The sequence below is a fragment of the Manacus vitellinus genome, unplaced genomic scaffold, assembly GCF_001715985.3.
Source record: "Manacus vitellinus isolate BGI_N305 unplaced genomic scaffold, ASM171598v3 scaffold_0_pilon, whole genome shotgun sequence".
NCBI lineage: Eukaryota > Metazoa > Chordata > Aves > Passeriformes > Pipridae > Manacus > Manacus vitellinus.
In genome coordinates this window covers 49569714-49587190 of record NW_021938789.1, presented here as the reverse complement: position 1 = coordinate 49587190, position 17477 = coordinate 49569714, and the positions used below count along the sequence as shown (strand labels likewise).

At 41.7% G+C, this 17477-nt stretch overlaps 1 protein-coding gene across 2 annotated transcripts in view; it reads right to left on the bottom strand.

Annotated features, from left to right (window-relative positions):
- Window positions 1-17477, bottom strand: part of TECRL (trans-2,3-enoyl-CoA reductase like) — a 62525-nt gene that overhangs the window by 20019 nt on the left and 25029 nt on the right. Inside the window, exons 3-4 of one of the 2 annotated variants that reach the window (XM_018084211.2) lie at window positions 8045-8089; window positions 6445-6548 (exon numbers count right to left, since the gene is read on the bottom strand). In XM_018084211.2, the coding sequence (XP_017939700.1) occupies window positions 6445-6548; window positions 8045-8089 (149 nt within the window). The remainder of the gene's footprint in view (window positions 1-6444; window positions 6549-8044; window positions 8090-17477) is intronic. The other variant, XM_029963119.1, reaches the window with a different exon arrangement.

The following is a 17477-nucleotide window of genomic DNA, read 5'->3' as shown; positions in this document are numbered from 1 at the left end:
TGCTTTTTAACACCTGGTTATTATAAATAACCTCATCTAGTTCTTCAGAGTGCTTTTCATCCAGAAGCCTCAAAGCACTTTGGAAAGAGAAAAATACTGTTATTTTCTTGCCACAGATCTGGGAAATGAAATACAGAGAAATTCAGTGACTTGTCAAGGGCATCAGACAAAGGTGGACAAAGAATGACAAAAGGGCCTCTCAAACACTGGTTCAGTCTCTGGTTCACTCTCTTGAACACTGCTTCACTCTATGGTTCACTCTCCTCTTTGTGGTCTCCTTACACTCTATGGGGTTGGTCAAAATTCCCCATATAAAATAATTTTGCCAGATTTACACATTCTAGAAGGACTAGAACTGCTAAAATTTGCATAGATTGACAAAATGTCAACCTCCTTAGTTACTGTGAATACAATCAGGAAAGCATCTACACTTATCAGCGGAATACATCAAGTAGCTCTTTGTTCCTTAAGTAGCAGGAAGGGTTTAAGCATAAGGTTGTGCATAACTGAAAGAAACAGCTTGTTCTGTTTATGCTTTGTGAATTCCCTCTACCTTCTTTTTGCACTGGAAGTGGTAAAAACTCAAGGGTATTCCAATAAACACTTAGGCATACGTTCTTTCAGCCTGCTGTGCTCAATGGCAACTAAAACATTCACCCCTCAAAATTAATTTTTCTAGTAGCTCCCTAATTCCCTTTGGCACCCGAAAAATGGACCTACTGACATGGTTCATCATGAGCTAGTGGCTTTTGTTGCTGAGACCAAGAGAAATTGTTGCAGCACGGTTTGCATTATTAGAAGCAGCATCTGAGGAATCCAAATCAGCCAGCTGGGCAGTTTCAGAGGTCTCCCCTTCCCTTATCTGTTGACTTCATGCTCTCACTGGGCAGTAACAAAAAGCCAAAAGTATATGTGGCCCAAGCAAAGGCACAAACAATATAAAAACATGGCAAGAAATCAGGCAAATGCAAGCTGTTCTCTCCTGATAATCCTGGAGGTTGAAAAATATTAGACTTAATTAAATGAAAAATAAGACCAATTTTGTGTGTGTAGTTTGCCTTTGTGAAAGGTCACAGTGTTTCGAAAGTCCATGGCTTTTGACTGGGATCAGCTCAAGACTCGGCCAGCTGTACCAAGGTAGAGCAACACTTACTGTGTGTTCAAGCAGAAACAAACCTCTGCCAAGTACAAACTGTTAGCTGTAAAATAGAGGTGCTTTGAATTACAAGTAATTGGAGTTGGAAAAGGTGCTGTCGAGGAAATAGTGAGTTCTTTTTTTCCTGACAATCATCTTCTATGAGCAAATTATCTATTGATCCAAGAGGTTTAGCAATGAAAAACCAGTTGGGGATTTTTCTCTCTTTGGCACTTTGTTGTAGCCATTCTTAAGCCACCCACAGATTTACACAGAATCACATGTTCTGTTTACTTGGCACTGCTGCAAAGTTTTTTCAGGTACCCACTATTCCCTTAAAGTGTTATTCAATTTGTAGGGTCCTATTCCCACAACTAACCGTGAATTGGCCACAAAATATGCAAACCCTCATACTTATCTGCTGAGAATTATAGTCAGTGACATTCTCTGATACATCCTATAGATCCTCAGTTCCCTCTCTTACCTGGATCTCAAATTCCTTTCTAAACTATGATCATATCAGTTTTCTTACATTTATCATCTTTATACTGGCTCACTAGTTTTCTGGGACTCCCAGTCCTCACACTCCTTCAGATTTCTCAGATCCTCTCTTTTTTTTCTATTGTAATTGTCTGTACTTTTATATTCCATTGACAGGTTATAAACCTTTACTGAAGTCTCTTCTTCTGTTCACAAATTAGGGAAAATATCTTAAGTTGTTCCCCATGGGGAGCACAAAGCTGACCTCATTATAGAGAAGGTGGAGAAAATGAGTCTGCAGCAGTTTGGCTGCCTCTTTTCCAAACCCATCCATATGCAAATTGCTTCCTATCACAGTCATCCCACAGACTTCATGGGATTGTTCCACATTTACAGGACCAACTCACTGTGTTTGACAGTCAGAAAAAAACTGCTCCTCCCATATTCACCACCCACCCACACCCACAGGACAGAAAAACTTTGGCACACTGGCACTGTGTGAGTAAGAGAAGAGAACCACGGTGACTGAAACACTGCCTTCCCCTTGAGAGAACAGGCACATCTCATTATTGCACTTCCCCACTGTGTGTACCTGCTATACATAATCACACAGCTTCAAACATAGATCTCTTGGCTTCCTGTTCATTTTCCACAATGTCTAACTTGGTGATAAATTTGCCTGCCAGCCAGGAGGGAACAGATTAATTAGCAAAAAATGTGGGGTTTCAGACTTCAAAGATGCTCTTGGGTTTAAATAAGTATTAGTCTCCACATTGCTAAATTGAGCAGAGTTTTTTTCATTGGGAAATTTGAAATGGAGCAGTTCTGCTGCCAGCCGTACTATTTTAAGGCCCTCAAGAGTCAAAGTGTTTAAGCAGTCCCTAATCTGAAATCAAAGTTACAAAAAATATTTGCTGAAGTACTGTGTTTCAGGGTTAATCTTCTGAAATTCACAGACTTGTAGGTAAAATATATTTTCTACAATTCTGTACTGTTTTCTTAGTTCTATTTGGATGCTTCTGGTAGCCGGCCCAGGTGGCAACAGGACAACAGAAGCTGATAAATCAGAAATTGCAATCACTGCTCAAATGAGGAAGGCTTTAGCAGAAGTGCGAATTTGAGGATGAAGAATGGAGTTTTTTCTTCCTTTTGACTACAGCAGCAGTGTGCATTATTAGTAATAAAACACCAGCCATGTATTTTGCTATGCTGCATTGCAATGTATAAAAAGAGGTGTCTGTCAAACATGCTTAGGCCCAAAATTGAACAGAGGTTAAAAATACAACCCATCACTCCAGTGGTAGGAATTTCAAGCACCCCTGGGGTAAAATATTTGCAAGGCCTTATAGAAAAGATCTGTAAACTCATATCCCATCAGTATCTCTGCAACATCAGTCAGCAAACCTCAACTAGACCCTCCAGGTAGGGTAAAGGAATTGGTAAGTCTTGTGCAGAAGTAAATTATGTGTTTCTGGAAATATTTGATATAAATAAGGCAGAGTAGAGCGAGAGTTCTAACAAAATCGATGATACTAAGAAACAGGTTTTGTTTTGTCCCTGAATTGTGTTCTGCAAATCAGCCCTGAGGGTCTCCTTTCTTCTAAAAGAGCCAACTGAGGCTAGATATCTACTGAAATTATCCCAGAAAAGGATCACATTCTCAAAAGAGAGTGACAAATAATTATTCCAGTAGCAGAGCACTGCAAATCCCTCACCCCAGTTTGTCCTCTCTTCTCCATCAGAGAAACACAGTCACTAGTAGTTGCTGAAGACTGGTCAACCAATCTCAAAGCTGTGGAGCAACCTGAGCCCAGGGGATGTCTGGCCTTTCACAGCACAAAACACCAAAAATATTTTGATCATTGTGCACCCTGTTTTAAGAAGGTCGAGGAAAAGGAGGGAACATCCTTCCTACAAAGTGTCAGCCTCTCACGGAGGACCTAAGTAGACGAGACAGCAAACTCTTGAGCCACCAAGGTGGAGCGTGACAAGGACTGTAAATCAGAGACTGTGGGTGCTCCAAAAGGGAAGCTGAGGTTTCTTGATTCAGAAGACTGCTCCTAGACTTATCGAGACCCAAATTCTGTCTGGGAATAGACCTTTTATTTTACCACTCTCTTGGAAAGGGCTCTGTTCCCAGGAGGTAGTGGTGGAGGTCAGTACTATTTTCCCCTTTTAAAAACCACAAGTCATTGTCTAGCTGTAAATCCCCAGCATTGGGGGTCTTAGTGTTCTTGATCCTCAAGTGTGATCTCCAATGAGGTGACAGAGCCCCAGAAGACCCACCTCTGTGATTAGCGTTCCCCTAGAGAGATCCATGCCCAAAGCATTGACCTCTGGAGCCACCAGCATGTCTCCATGTGCTTCTGTATCTATTTTTGGAGCCCAGAGCTGAATGTGGCCCTTTGTACCTTAGCTATCCTTTTGCTGACAAGATAAGAATATTTTCATTCGGCGCCTTGTTTATTTAAATGTCAACCCTTTAAATCAGAAACATCCCTCTCTGTATGCATAAATCTGATAGAGTATCAAGGGGGATGGGAGAATGGGAGCTCTAAGCATAGTAAAAATGGCAGTAAAACTACACATACTGTGTACAAATGCATTCTTAATTGCTATTGTTAGAATACAATCTTCTATGAACTTTTTCTCTCTTATTACAGACTAGTTATAACATAAAAATCTCCTGGCTGTTTAAATGATGTGGCTAGGAAGAAGATTTCTTTCACTAAGAATGGAGACAATTTGGAATATGAAGCAGAATGGGATAACATGAATATTCAGAAACTCATGGAGTCAACTTTTTGCATGCAGATTAAATCATAAAAAAAATGCCACTGCCTGCAGTATCAACTCCTGGTCATAACTGCACTATTTATAATGGGATATTAAGCTTTAGTTATGTTACTGTCTTAGGCTACATAAACCACCAGGAAAAGAGAGAATAAATAAGGTTTTTGCAGATTACTTAATTGTAGCAAACAGAAAGCTGCAGTAATCACAATTTTGCTTGGCAAGGAAATTCCATGGTTGAGAAGTGGTGGGATGGATTCAGGGGGGAAACAGGACTGGCATTAATCAGTGTGGCCCCAGTAGGCTATTAATCAGGGTGGGGCAAAGCCTTGGCAACTCGCAGACCTCCACTGAAACAGGTAGGTGTCAAAGGCTATAGCTCCACTGAAGTAAACTGCCTGTCACCACCTGGGGATTTGGGTCCTATTGGAACTGGGAAGGATGGATATAGGTCATGTTCTTCTTCAAAGGGGCTAAAGCCTGTCAGAATTTGTGCTGATCAGGGCAATCTGCTTCCTTGGAGAGGGGAAATGTAGGTGAGCTTGAGCAGGTGAGATGGATATATGACCTTACAGAACTGATCCAGAGGCTGACATCCCAAGGTCAAGGGCAGCTCAGGCAGTAACACTTTGAGTGTACCTTCCAAGAGATAAGGAACTGTAAATTAGCATGCTTACTCCAAGTGTCTTGTAGTAATGCTTCCTAGCCCATAGTGACCTGTTGGAGAGATGAACAGGAACTATCACCTGTGAGCTGCTCAAAGATCTGACGCTCACAAGCTTCATCCATATAGGCACTGCCAAGGAAGGACAGTGGATTGTCAGTGGGTCTTGTGGTCCCCCTGCATGAGCAGGGTGGGATCTGTGTGCTGCCTGAGCTAAGAATTTAATAAGTTGGCCAACAGCCATGATGCCAGTTAGGGAAAACTCACTTGCTTCATTAAAGGAATTGAAAGCAACTGGTGGTATGTTTTCCATTGCTATGAATAGTCTTGTCAGTGTTTTAATGGCTTTCAGAAACAGTAGTTCAGTCTTACTCATGTTTCTCACTGCAGAAATTGAGAGTCTCATTACCCAATATACAGATATGGGCTATGTCTTACCCCAGGTAGTGCAGTACATGCAAACTACAGCAAAAGCTGGGTCAGTCTAGTAGTGAAACTACTTTCAGCTCCACCACATATGCCTGATGCAGGACACTGGAAAAGTCTCTTCATTTCCCATTCCTTCACTGTCTTTTCAAATACTTCTACTGTCTTCTGTCTTTGGGCTGTGAATGCATTGAATCCTTCTCTTCTTCCTTTCCCAGAGGAGCCTGTAAGGTTAGAGTTCCCCACAACCCCATTTGAGTGGAATGTGCTGCCTCTCTCCCACCACCTTGACCTTCCAACTGTGGTCTTCATATTGATCATATACTGTATTCTGAAAGTTACTTACAGGAAAATAACTGAAGTCAGACTGAGACCATGCCTACCTAGAGCATAATACAGATATTGTTGCTCATGGCAAATACTTTTGTTTTAGAAAGAGATTCAAAAGTTGTGACTCCTGAGCCTGGCTGGACATCTTCTGCCTGGAATCCTTAACCTCTCTATCAGAACTGTGCTTTGGGTGAACAAAGAGAAAGACATTTTCATCCAATAATTTTTCCACATTAGTAACAGGATTACTAGAAATCCATTTTTTCTTTTTAATATCCTTCCACTTTCAAAGCTGAGGAGTCTTGCAGCAAATTAATATATTTGGCTACAGGTTCTGCACAGGCATATAAACCCTAGATAAGCTAAAACTGTTTTTTAAAATTGATTTTTTTTCTCAGGCAATATTTTTATGTCCACCTTCTAATCTTTAATTGGATGCCAGAGTTAGCATATTGATAATTTAGCTCACTGCTCATTTAATTCTGTTTTGACTGCTGATAAGTAATTACACCATTTTACATAGGGAAAGACTGGCTGGGGAAGTTGGAGTAATTTGATGCTAAAACACATTGTACATTAAGAAATATCCTGTTGATTGTTACAAGGACATACTTACTGTGGTCCAACCGACCTGCTGACCCAGGTCTGTAAAATACAGTGTAATGATGGAGGAAACAGCAAGACTTTGAATGTTAATTGAATCCTTCAAAAAGGGCCCATCTGCAATGACAAAAAAGGAAGGGGAGATGGCATGAACAACAGGTATCCTCTCAGAGATTCAGCACAATGCATAGACTGCCCTGATAATGGCCCAGGTGTCGGCCCAGCTTGTATTGTGATTTATTTTGGTGATGTGGTACTTATTCTCCAGGTTAACAACTTAGAGCACTTCTGTGAGAGTTATTCTCATCTCATTTTAACAAAAGCATCAGGCTGACATGACACTGGGCAGCAATGCATGGCAATTGTATGATGCTATCTCTGTTAATCTAACCCATTAGAGACATGCCAAGCAATCACACAGACAACTCCGTAGAGCACTCTTTGTTCTGTCTTGCAAGACTAATGGCAAAGTCGATGTTATGCAGCATCGCCCTCACTGAAGTATTTTGCTGAAACATTCACATCGTCAGGCTATTTCACAATAGGTGGCACTTCATGATGAATGCAACTTCTTGGGCAAAGGCCCACTGTTCAAGATTTCTTTGTAAGCTCTGACCTAGGCAGACCAGGTGTATGTGAGCACTACATTATTTTTCCCAGCATTCTGAGGCATCTGCTTCCAGTCATGGAATCATAGAATCATTGAATCAGCCAGGTTGGAAGGGACCTTCAAGATCATCAAGTCCAACCCTTGATCCACTACCGCTGCGGTTACTAGACCATGGCACTCAGTGCCACATCCAGTCTCTTTTTAAAAATCTCCAGGGATGGAGAATCCACCACTTCCCTGGGCAGCCCATTCCAATGTCTGACCACACTCTCTGTGAAGAAATTTTTTCTAATATCTAACATAAACCTCCCCTAGGTCCTAATGGACCTAGATTGTACAGACAGAGAGATAAAATGGCAATATCTGTTTCTCTTTTGTTCTGTGGGGGCAGGGAGCTGGATATTAGGAAACTCCAACAGCCACTGGCTTGGGATGTTGTCATGGCTGCAACACATCTTTGCTCTTTTCTGCTTTATGCGTTGCGTCTCTCTTTCAATTCATTTGTTGACTGTTTACATCAGCAAGGATGCTAAATTCCATCAGCTGCTGAGCCCTCATTTTTTATGGCTTTGAAATTCAACATGTCCACAGACCAAATACCACACAGCCCGTGGCAGCCTTATCTCCCACTGCCATGTCCACCAAGAACTTATGTACTGGCACAAAAAAAGAGGCTGCCTCCTGCAGGCAGCTGCATCTTCTGATGAGGCTGTAAGCAAGTATTAAAATAGATCATGCATTGAGTGAGAGAAGTGAGCAAATGGGTTTAAAACTGCCTTGTCTTCCTTATTTGATCATATACTGTATCCTGAAACATTATGAAAAACATTAGATTCCTTTATTAATGAGAAGACTAATAAGTTAAAAATTGATATCCGTTAATGAAAATGTGCTAACAGTTCACCCAATAACACGTATAGAGAGAGCAATACTGTTAGAAGGAGAATCTGCCAGAGGATTAGTAATACATTAGGTGGCTGTATTCAACCATATGAATACTTACTGCGTTCTAGTTGCAGGCCAACACGGGAAGGGTACCACTGGGGACCTGTTCCAATCACAAAGCGTGGCTGTTAATTTCATGGTGAAGGATCTAAATTTCTCTCAGTTGGGTTTTTTTTCAGCTGATAGCTACAAATGTGAGATGGAGAAAAACCCCACCTTTCTTTCAGTCTTAGCTCTACAAGGAGAATACAAGAGAGCTGGAGGAACACTTAATATTAGAGCATAAGTCCCTTCTCCCTTCTTAAGTGTTGTAAGGGTCAGTCTCAGTGCTGAATGCTCCATCAGCACATGAAAAATAGACCTGTATGTGCACCACTGGGAAGTATAAAGAGGACCCTGTTTATTATCAGATTTGCCAAAACTCAGTACTAAATGTGTCAGCCTTGTCCCTCCTTCTAAAATGGTGCTTGTGCTACAGTCTGGTCCAAAGGGGGTGATGTTTCCCATTCAGGAATATAAAACCTGACTAGGGATATGCAGCTTGTATTCATTCTTAATCATGGATTAATCAGGGAAATAAAGATACAAAAAGTAGAGGAAAATGGGTAGCTAATACTGAGTTATGTATAACTTCCATAACTTCCTCAACTTAAGGATGTTACCTAAAAGTAGTTTTTTAAATGCACTAAAGGTCACCCCCAAATGCACGATAGCCCTTGGCAGTGGTTCTTGGATGCCCTTTGATGATTTTGGACCAGTTTGGTCTAACTGGTACAGTTCAAATTGTTAACTTGGCCAGCTCTTTGTAGTGCCTGTAGTGCCTCTACAGCTGGCTGATGAATGGACAAAATAAACACTCCTCCTTTGCATCACAAAGACACGTAACTTTGCTTAACCCATTCACAACCTTCAGTTTGCTGTTGAAGGATTTTAGGGCTGACCTGGCACATTTCTGGTCTGATCTGAGGCAGTCTGGGGAGACCTTACACAGCCCATGGTGTTGACTGAGATTTGTGGGCAGCAAAGACTGTCAGAGGAAGGCAAAGGAACTGCTGCAGTATTACCACCCTCATCCATTTCTACCACATTTGCCTTCATTTCCTTTGACACACCTGAGGACAGTTGATAGCCTGAAGGAATTATAGAATCACAGAATATTCTGAGTTGGAGGGGATCCACAAGGATTATCAAGTCCAGCTCTTAAGTGAATGGCCTGTACAGGTATCAAACCCACAACCCTGGTGTTATTAGACTTGCTTTGTCTTTTCATTTCAAAGTCTGAGTGAAATTGGTCAAATATAGCCATGGTTTTCTTTAGACCTATCTTACAATTCTTAGTGATCCTGTATTTAAGATACCAATATTTCCATATCTTCAACAAATGGAAAAAAATTTTTCACAGTGACTGTGATCAAACGTGGGAACATTTGCCCTGAGAAGCTGTGGGATCTACTTCCCTGGCAATAGTCAGGCCTCAGCTGGGGATGACCATGAGCAGTCTTACAGGACTAGAAAGTTGGCCTTGCTCTGAGATGGAACCTGGACCAGACGAGCTCTGGAGGTTGCTTCTACCATAACTTATGTCAGGATAATCAAGATAGCTGGAGAGCTTGTTCACCCAGCAGCTGCCAGCTGGAGGGGAAGAGGACATGTACAAAGTGTGCACTGCGCAGTGACATCCAGTACACTCTCATTTCAAAAGCACTTGGTCTTTCGTCAGCAAGAACAGGCATTAGATGAACCCATGAACCAGGGCTAATAGCAGGAGGTGAAACATCCGTCAAGTCAGTCGCAAATATTTTTTTGAAGGTACCACAACAATCCATGGCTATTAAAGATAACAAAGGGAAGATAGAGAAGGAGCAGCTGTCTGACTTGTCAAGGAAGATATGATTTGCTCCAGGACAGCAGATATCAATAGTTATTTGGGAGCCTGAAATGCAATGTATTTGTGTTAAATTGGAATCTTCCCCCCTTCATATTACAGTATGTTTCAATAAAAGTCAATTTACCTGATCCTGTGGCGATGTGCTTTTAGGTATGGCTCATAATCTTCACAAGGGCAAACAGAGGTTGTGCGTTTAAGCACGTCATCCCACATTTCCAGTCCTTTAGCCTCAGTACACCATTATGTTCAAACATACTCAAAGATTTAGATAGAAGTGTGCCTTTGCCATTGCTTGTCTGCAGTGACCTTGTTATCACACCAAAGTGTCTCTCTGGTTTCCAGACCATGCTTGGCATGCTGTGTGTATTTTGCTGGAGTGACCTGGAGTTATCTGTTCCTTCCCATCTCTTACTGTGGGATTGGGGGACACTAGCTAATGTCAAGTGGAAATGCTAAACAGAGGGGGAGACAGAATCAAAACACATTTCTATGTCGGTTTGAGTCTGAACACAAAAGTTTCCCACTCTCGGTCTTTACTAGCAGCAGAATATCAAGGCTGTTCCCAAGTCTTAGCTGCCCAGGGTCCTGCAAAAACCAGCGTTGCTTTCGGGGGAGAAGTGTGACCTCCACAAGGAGTCTGCTCTCCCAGCTTGATAAGACTCATTTCAGATAGGAAGCCCCAGACATTCCTAGGCATCCTGCTCACCACTTGATGGCGGTCAGCCAAAGGGCCCCTGGCCTCACTTGTCACCATTTACTTGCCTTCCTCCGGTGACTATTTTCCACAGGGATCCTCCAGAGATCCCACTAGGACAGCTCTGTGTTGCTACTTGGCAATGTGAGAAGTCATTCCAATACAGCCTGACTCTGACAGACACATATTCATCTCATTCCTATAGGAGAAAAGCTCTCTTTAAATAGTGAAAAGAAGTCAAACAGAGTAACTAATTATCGCTTGTATTAATTCTTGCTACTGCCTGTCAGAACAAGGGGTTGATGGCTCTCTTGGATATCTAGAGCCAGTACTGTCTGACAGATTAGCTTCACCTGCCATCAGCAGGAGTTCGAAAGTGCATGTGGAGAGTGCCTGCTCCCAGACAGAGTAAACAAGCACTGGCTGAAGGCAGAGGCACAGCTGCAGCTGTGCACAGCCCTTGAAGGCCTCTCTGCATTCCCACACCTGGCAGAACTCCCCTTGCTTCCAATTTAAAGTTGAAGAGTTTCTCTTTCACAGGGTTGTTTTGGTGTTTAATTCACATTTTTTTCTTATTAACATTTTCCATTGTTGCCTCCTACTGAGATTAATGACAATCCAAGGCAAAGGGTGACTGAAGTTTATCCTGTAACTCCTGTTGCATCTAAGACCAAGCATGTATTGCTATTTACTTTCTGACGTTGGGATGGTGCATCAGAGCTCAGCCACATGGTACTTAGTAGGTCACAGTCTCTGTAGATTCCTTGTGATTAGCAGAGCTGTTCAGCTCCCTTATACAGGGTTATGGGTTGGAATATATATTTCACACTTGGTACAAAATTGTAAAGATAACATTTCAGCTCACATTCCAGACTGGTTTTGACTTGGAAAAGTAGATATAGACTCTCCAGAAAATAAGAATGGCCATGATCGTTCAAACCACAGCTCTATTTACCCAGTATTATATCTTAACTCTATTATATTTAAGGCATCATAATTTTTCAACAGAGAATGATATTTTCTTGTAAAATGACTCAATGTTTACTTTTAATAATTTGTTTTAATAAACGGATATGAGAAATAATATTTAATCTTAGTTGGGTTGGTTGTTTTACCTGCCCATATTTAAAACAGAAATTAAAATATTAGCAAACTGACAGATACATAAAATCTGATAGCCACCTTTAATTTTCCCACACCCAACTATGAAATGACCTATTAATGCTGGACATAAAAAAGAGATGTAGTGCTGTCAAACACCATACAAATACTAATTAAAATAAAAGCCTCAGTGCCATAGCCAGCTGCCAATACCACTATGCAAAAATGCACAGAAAACCAAGTTGTACTGGTCCTGCTGCCCATATGATTTGTTTTTTCACTGCATGTATACTAGAATCTCAGTAAATTATTCGACTGACAATCCCAGGAACCAAGGACAGTTAGAAAAGCCTATATGCAGTTTTTGAAAGTGTCCAAAGGTACTTACTATCCATGTGGCTCAAACTGACCTTAATGTGTGCTCCACCACTTAAATATCACAAGATGTTTTGAAAATTTAACAACTATGAAATTCAAGTGCTGAGTACTTTCCACTAGTTATGAAATTGAAGGAATCAGCCTAATTTTTATTGTTTTATGAAGAATCTTCTATAAAAAATTAGTGCACTATTAGTGCAGTAAATTACACAATAAAATGCCTATTTGTCACAAAATATGAAATTATGTGAACCTGTATGAGAACAAAGGTGTAACATGATGAAAACCTCTCTTGATGGGGAATTCAGTTTGTTCTTTAGAATTCTTCTGCAAAAGCTTTTCACTGGGGAGCAAGGAGTCTAAGAAATGCAAAACAGAACTGACACACACAATTTGGAGATAATTAGCAGATTGACTTTCCATGATCAGCTAATTTTATTACCAGTTAAATTGTTTGCTTCTCATTGTATTTCACTGCCCATGCATCTCTAATAACAAATAGCCTTAATAATTACAAGCAATACCTGCTGTGATATGAATAGGATGATATGAACAACAAAATTACTATAATCAATCATCAGCAGTATGTTGTTTAAATTTGCAGAAATAAGAGGAAATTCCAAGGAACCACTGCAGCAGCAATCTCCCTGATCTGATCACAAAATGTTACACATGAGCTGAGAAATGTAACAGCACTTGCTTATGTGAACTGAGCACGGCTGAAATGCATTCCACCACCTTAACCAGATGGCAATTTTGATATCTATGTAGCAATAAGAAGAGATTGCTGGAAAGATTCAAGTATGTGTGGGGATGGCAGGTTTGTGCATAAAATATAGAGACAGACAGATTATCTGAAAACTTGCTGAGGTCTTTCCTTGACAAGCAAATGCTAAACAAATACAGCTGTTCCATGTCCCTGACCTTAAACAAACAGTGGTCATAGTGTTGTTTCTCTTGGTTTCAGCCAGCATGTCTGAGTGTTCTCAGGAACACTTCTGAGAAAACAGGGATAGAGATATCACCATGCTAACAATTCAGCCTGGGCTGAAGTTTGCATACCCTTGCTCCACTGAGCTGCCAGCAGGAAAGCAGGATGGTGAAATGACTAGAAGCTACTGCTTTCTGCTTTTATTTGGAAGAAAAGGCTGTGAGATTTATTGTGCTAACACTGCACTTGAGTGATTCCTGAGCATGATGGCAGAAAGCAAAGCACACCTAAGAAACCACAGTAAAACTGAGCTTGGCCAAAAGATCAAGAGAGAAAGTATCTGAAGTGATTATTTACTGTGTTTGCCCCCACTGTAATAAATGACAGCTGCTGAGTACTGCAATCTGAACAACCAGCCCACTTGAAGAATTGCAGCTCTCAGCAGCAAGTCTGGGGCAAGCGGGGCACTGGCATCTCTTCACATGGCCCCACTCCAAAGGCCCTCTTTGGATGCAGATCAACAGATGTTTTGTTGCTTTGACCCACTAAACACCAACAAAATCACCTGGGTCTATTTTTCAGGGCTAGTGCAGAGACCCCCTCTAGTCAGGCCCCCTCCAAGTACACTCAGCTGTACTGGCCTAGCACTGTACTGAACTCCTGAGGCCAGCTGGGCTCGCAAGGTCAGGCTACCAATTGTACGCTGCTTCCATCAATTTCTTAGTCTTTAAGGCAATGGGCTGACCTTGGGAAGGCACTTGCTGGATCCAGAATCATTCAGCTAGGCTTTGTTTTCTTGTAGAAGACTGTTGAGAGGTGTATCAGAATATTTAAAGAGCAGTAGCAAGATCTTGAACTAGATCCATGTTTTTATGGGAAATTAGTGCAAAGAGCAGATCCAGATCCAGTGTGTCCTGTTCAGTAAAATCGCAGCAGAGTACCCAAATGGATGTTGTTTTTAATGGCTCTGTAGCCAGGGATAAATCCCTTTTCTTTGTCAGCTTTTTTCCCTTAGTATTTTCTCTCATTTGTTTCATTTGTAAGCTTTCCAGGGAAGATCTCTGGCCATGTGTTTTACAAAGGCACCTTGAACTCTAGTTGCTATGGGGACACAAAAAAGTTCTTTCCTAATGGCATGTGGAATTTGAAAAATGAGCTATTTGATCATAAGCATCCATTTCTTTCTTCTGGTTTTTGCAATACCTGAATTCATCTACCTACAACCATAGTGCTTGGAGAGGGAGAGCAAGCAGTGAGCTGGCTGAACTGATGTCTCCAGACATTGGCTAAGACCGACAGGGTTAAGGACAGGATCTGGCCTAGAGGCAGGACAGCACATGCTTCCCACAGACTACTAAGCAAGTAAGCCCCAGCCTGACTAAATGCCTGGTTAAATGCTTCTGGTTTAGCTCTTCATTCGATTGTTCTCATTGGCCTTAGAATCTGAGACCTACATAAGTCATGTAACTGCCCCCCTGGTGCCTCCACTGAAGCCCCACAGAGCCCACTCCAGCAGGTTTCCCAGAGCATACCTAATGGCTCTATAACACATTGCATACAATGCCTGCACCCACTTCCTTTAAAAAAAGTGTCAGTTTTTTGCTTTCCTTGCCCAGGATCTGGCAAACAGCATAGCCCTCTCCATATGTTTGTTCCTGGGAGCAGTTAAGCTGCTGTGACTGTGCCCAGCACTCTCCAAGACTCTGCACTGCACCTTGGGTAACAAATTTACCTGGCTGCATTTTCAGTGAAAAAAACTTATATAAATGCCTTAACTCCTTGAAAAATAGAACACTCGTCTCTCCCTATGCCTTTATTTCCCACTGAAAAAAAAATAAAATAAAAAATCTCAGACTTCAGCTATATTCTGATCAGGCAATGATGGACAAATTTCTTAAGAGTCAGCATAGTTTTTCTTAATTAAGATTGATTCTTATTACTGGTAAACAGAATATTATTTGTCATTTACAGGTCAATTTATGTCACTAGCAGATTAACCTTTCAATATTCCTTCCGAAACAGCCTGCAACTGAAAGCAACTGTGGAAATTCAGACAAGCAAAAAGCATGAGAAAATAAAAGCAAGCAAGCATTCAACATTTACATGCATATTTCAGTATTTTTGGTACATTGTTTTTCCTTTGCTCTTCCAGAAAAAATGAAAAAAAGAGAAAAGGGAAAAGCCAACTCTGTGCATTTCAATTTTCCATGTAGCCTGCTGCAGAAAGTATAATTAATTTTGATCTTTCTGTGTGAATTTGCATTTAAATTAATGTGCGTGGGCAAAGGAAGGGAAAGGGAATGAGGCCCACCTCTTATTTCATTAATAACAACCAAAGTAGAATACAGAGAAACAAGAAAATAGATACTCTGACAAGCCTGGAGCTTGATGGAACTTTCCCTTAGGGGTCTGCCCATTGTCAGTGCCAGGGGGTGAGGAGGTGCTGAACAGCCGGCCTTTGCTGCCCCCAGGGCACACAGTCACAGCAGTGCTGCTCGGGGTGGCCGTGGGCAGGGTGGTCAGTGCAGCTGGGAGGGTTTGGGGAGTCTTTTGACCAGGGAGGTCCCAGGGAGGGCCGTGTCCTGTCATCCATGCACTAAAACAGCACTGAGTTTGCTTCCGTATTCGCAGACAGTTGTGTTCTGGCTCTGAAATGCCAACTCCAATTAAGAGAGAAATCATTTATGCCGACTGAGTATCTGTATTCTGGTAGTTATCTTTGCCTTTGATTCTTGTGTCTCTACAAGTCTGGAAAAGGTGACAAAGATAATGGTTGAGGTATTTGGGGGAATGTGAGAATTGCAGCAGGATTCTCTTTCTAAATATTAACTCTATCAGTGAAGCCTTCGTAAAAAGGGCAACCCAAACCTGGGAAACTGCATGTTAAGGAACATACATTTGCCAAACTAAATATTCAGGGACTAAAAATATCCCTCCTTCTCTTTCTGCTTGTCCATATTCTAACACAGCATTTTTAAAAATGCAGCTTAATGTTTGGTGGCTTATGAAATCATTTGCTGTCTATCTCAATCCGTAACAGCTTATATATCTTTACTGCTGTGGAGTAGTCAACCCAGACAAGGTTTCTATAGGCAGCAAAGCAGAGCATCTAAACACAAGTATCTGTCCATCGTCATGATCTTAGAAAACACACAGAGTAAGATACAAAGGCCTGTTTTAAAATGTTGTTTCTTTTAAAACCTTTGTTCATGTTCATCCTGTGCCATGTTCTAAGAGAACAAACAGTGCTGTGCCTTGCAGTGTTGCAGATATGCTGTGTTTCAGGACACTGATAACACAGGTCATTGCTTCCTCACTTCAGAAAGCTCTGGTGTGGGTACTGCTGCAATCAGCACAACTGCTAAGTACATTTAGGTAGCAGCTCTCCAAAGAGCTGCAAGAGGGACAGAGAGCAGAGAACTGGCGAGGTCACTGTTTCAACTCTGTGTTGTTTGCATGCTGCCTGAATGGAGTGCGGTGCCAACACACGTTACAGCAGGATCGGGGCCCTGATGATTTACATTCCAGCATCAGAAGGTACGTGTTGGCCCAACAATCACAGCTGATATAGCAATGATGGCTCAAAAGTTCATTTGTGCCTCCCCCTCAGATGTACTGGGCAGAGGAGAGTCCTACCCCAGGCTCTAGCTATGTTTCTTTAAAAGTATTTCACAGTCAATTAGCTATTAAAATATGCTAATTAAGTATACTTTTCTTTCAAAATTTGACTATCCAGGGGATGGTGTTCTCTCCAGCCACTAATCTGATCAGGATGTGTTCCCTCACTAACCCCAAAAGCAATGTGAGTTTTGTATCTAATAGCCACACCAATGCCATCAACAATTAATTGGACACATTTGAATTGACATGATTTCTTCCTAAATACAAATTAACTTCTCGTAAATTCATTGGTAAATTCACCACACTGAAAATTAATCCCCACTAAGAATAGGGCTAAATTGTAATTTCTCCAGGAGCAATGAGGAAAAGGCAGCAGAGATCTGCCCTGCTCTGGTAGCAGGTCAGACACTAGCATGTGAGCCAGAGGCTGTCATGTTCCCATGTCCTTCCTGGGAGAAGTTTGTTTCAGCTGGTTTAATTCTCTTATACCACCACCTTATTTAGGTTGATCAAAAGCTTCTGTGCCTCAGAAGCACTGCTATGAGGCTTGGGAAGCTGTTCTTCCCATCTCAGATCTATGACAGAGGACAAATAACTTTCCCTCTGCATACTACAGTTCCCTTGCTGCGAAACAAGGCTATACTATAGTACCTTTCCAGTGAATAGAGGCTCTGGCCATGGATCGATTGACTGAGAGCAACGGTGTGAGGTTCAACAGGGCCAGGTGCCAGGTCCTGCCCTTTGGCCACAACTATCCCAGGCAGTGCTACAGGCTAGAGGAGAGGGGCTGGACAGCTGCCTGTCAGAAAAGGACCTGGGAGTGCTGGTTGACAGTGGCTGAACATGAGCCAGCAGTGTGCCCAGGTGGCCAAGAAGGC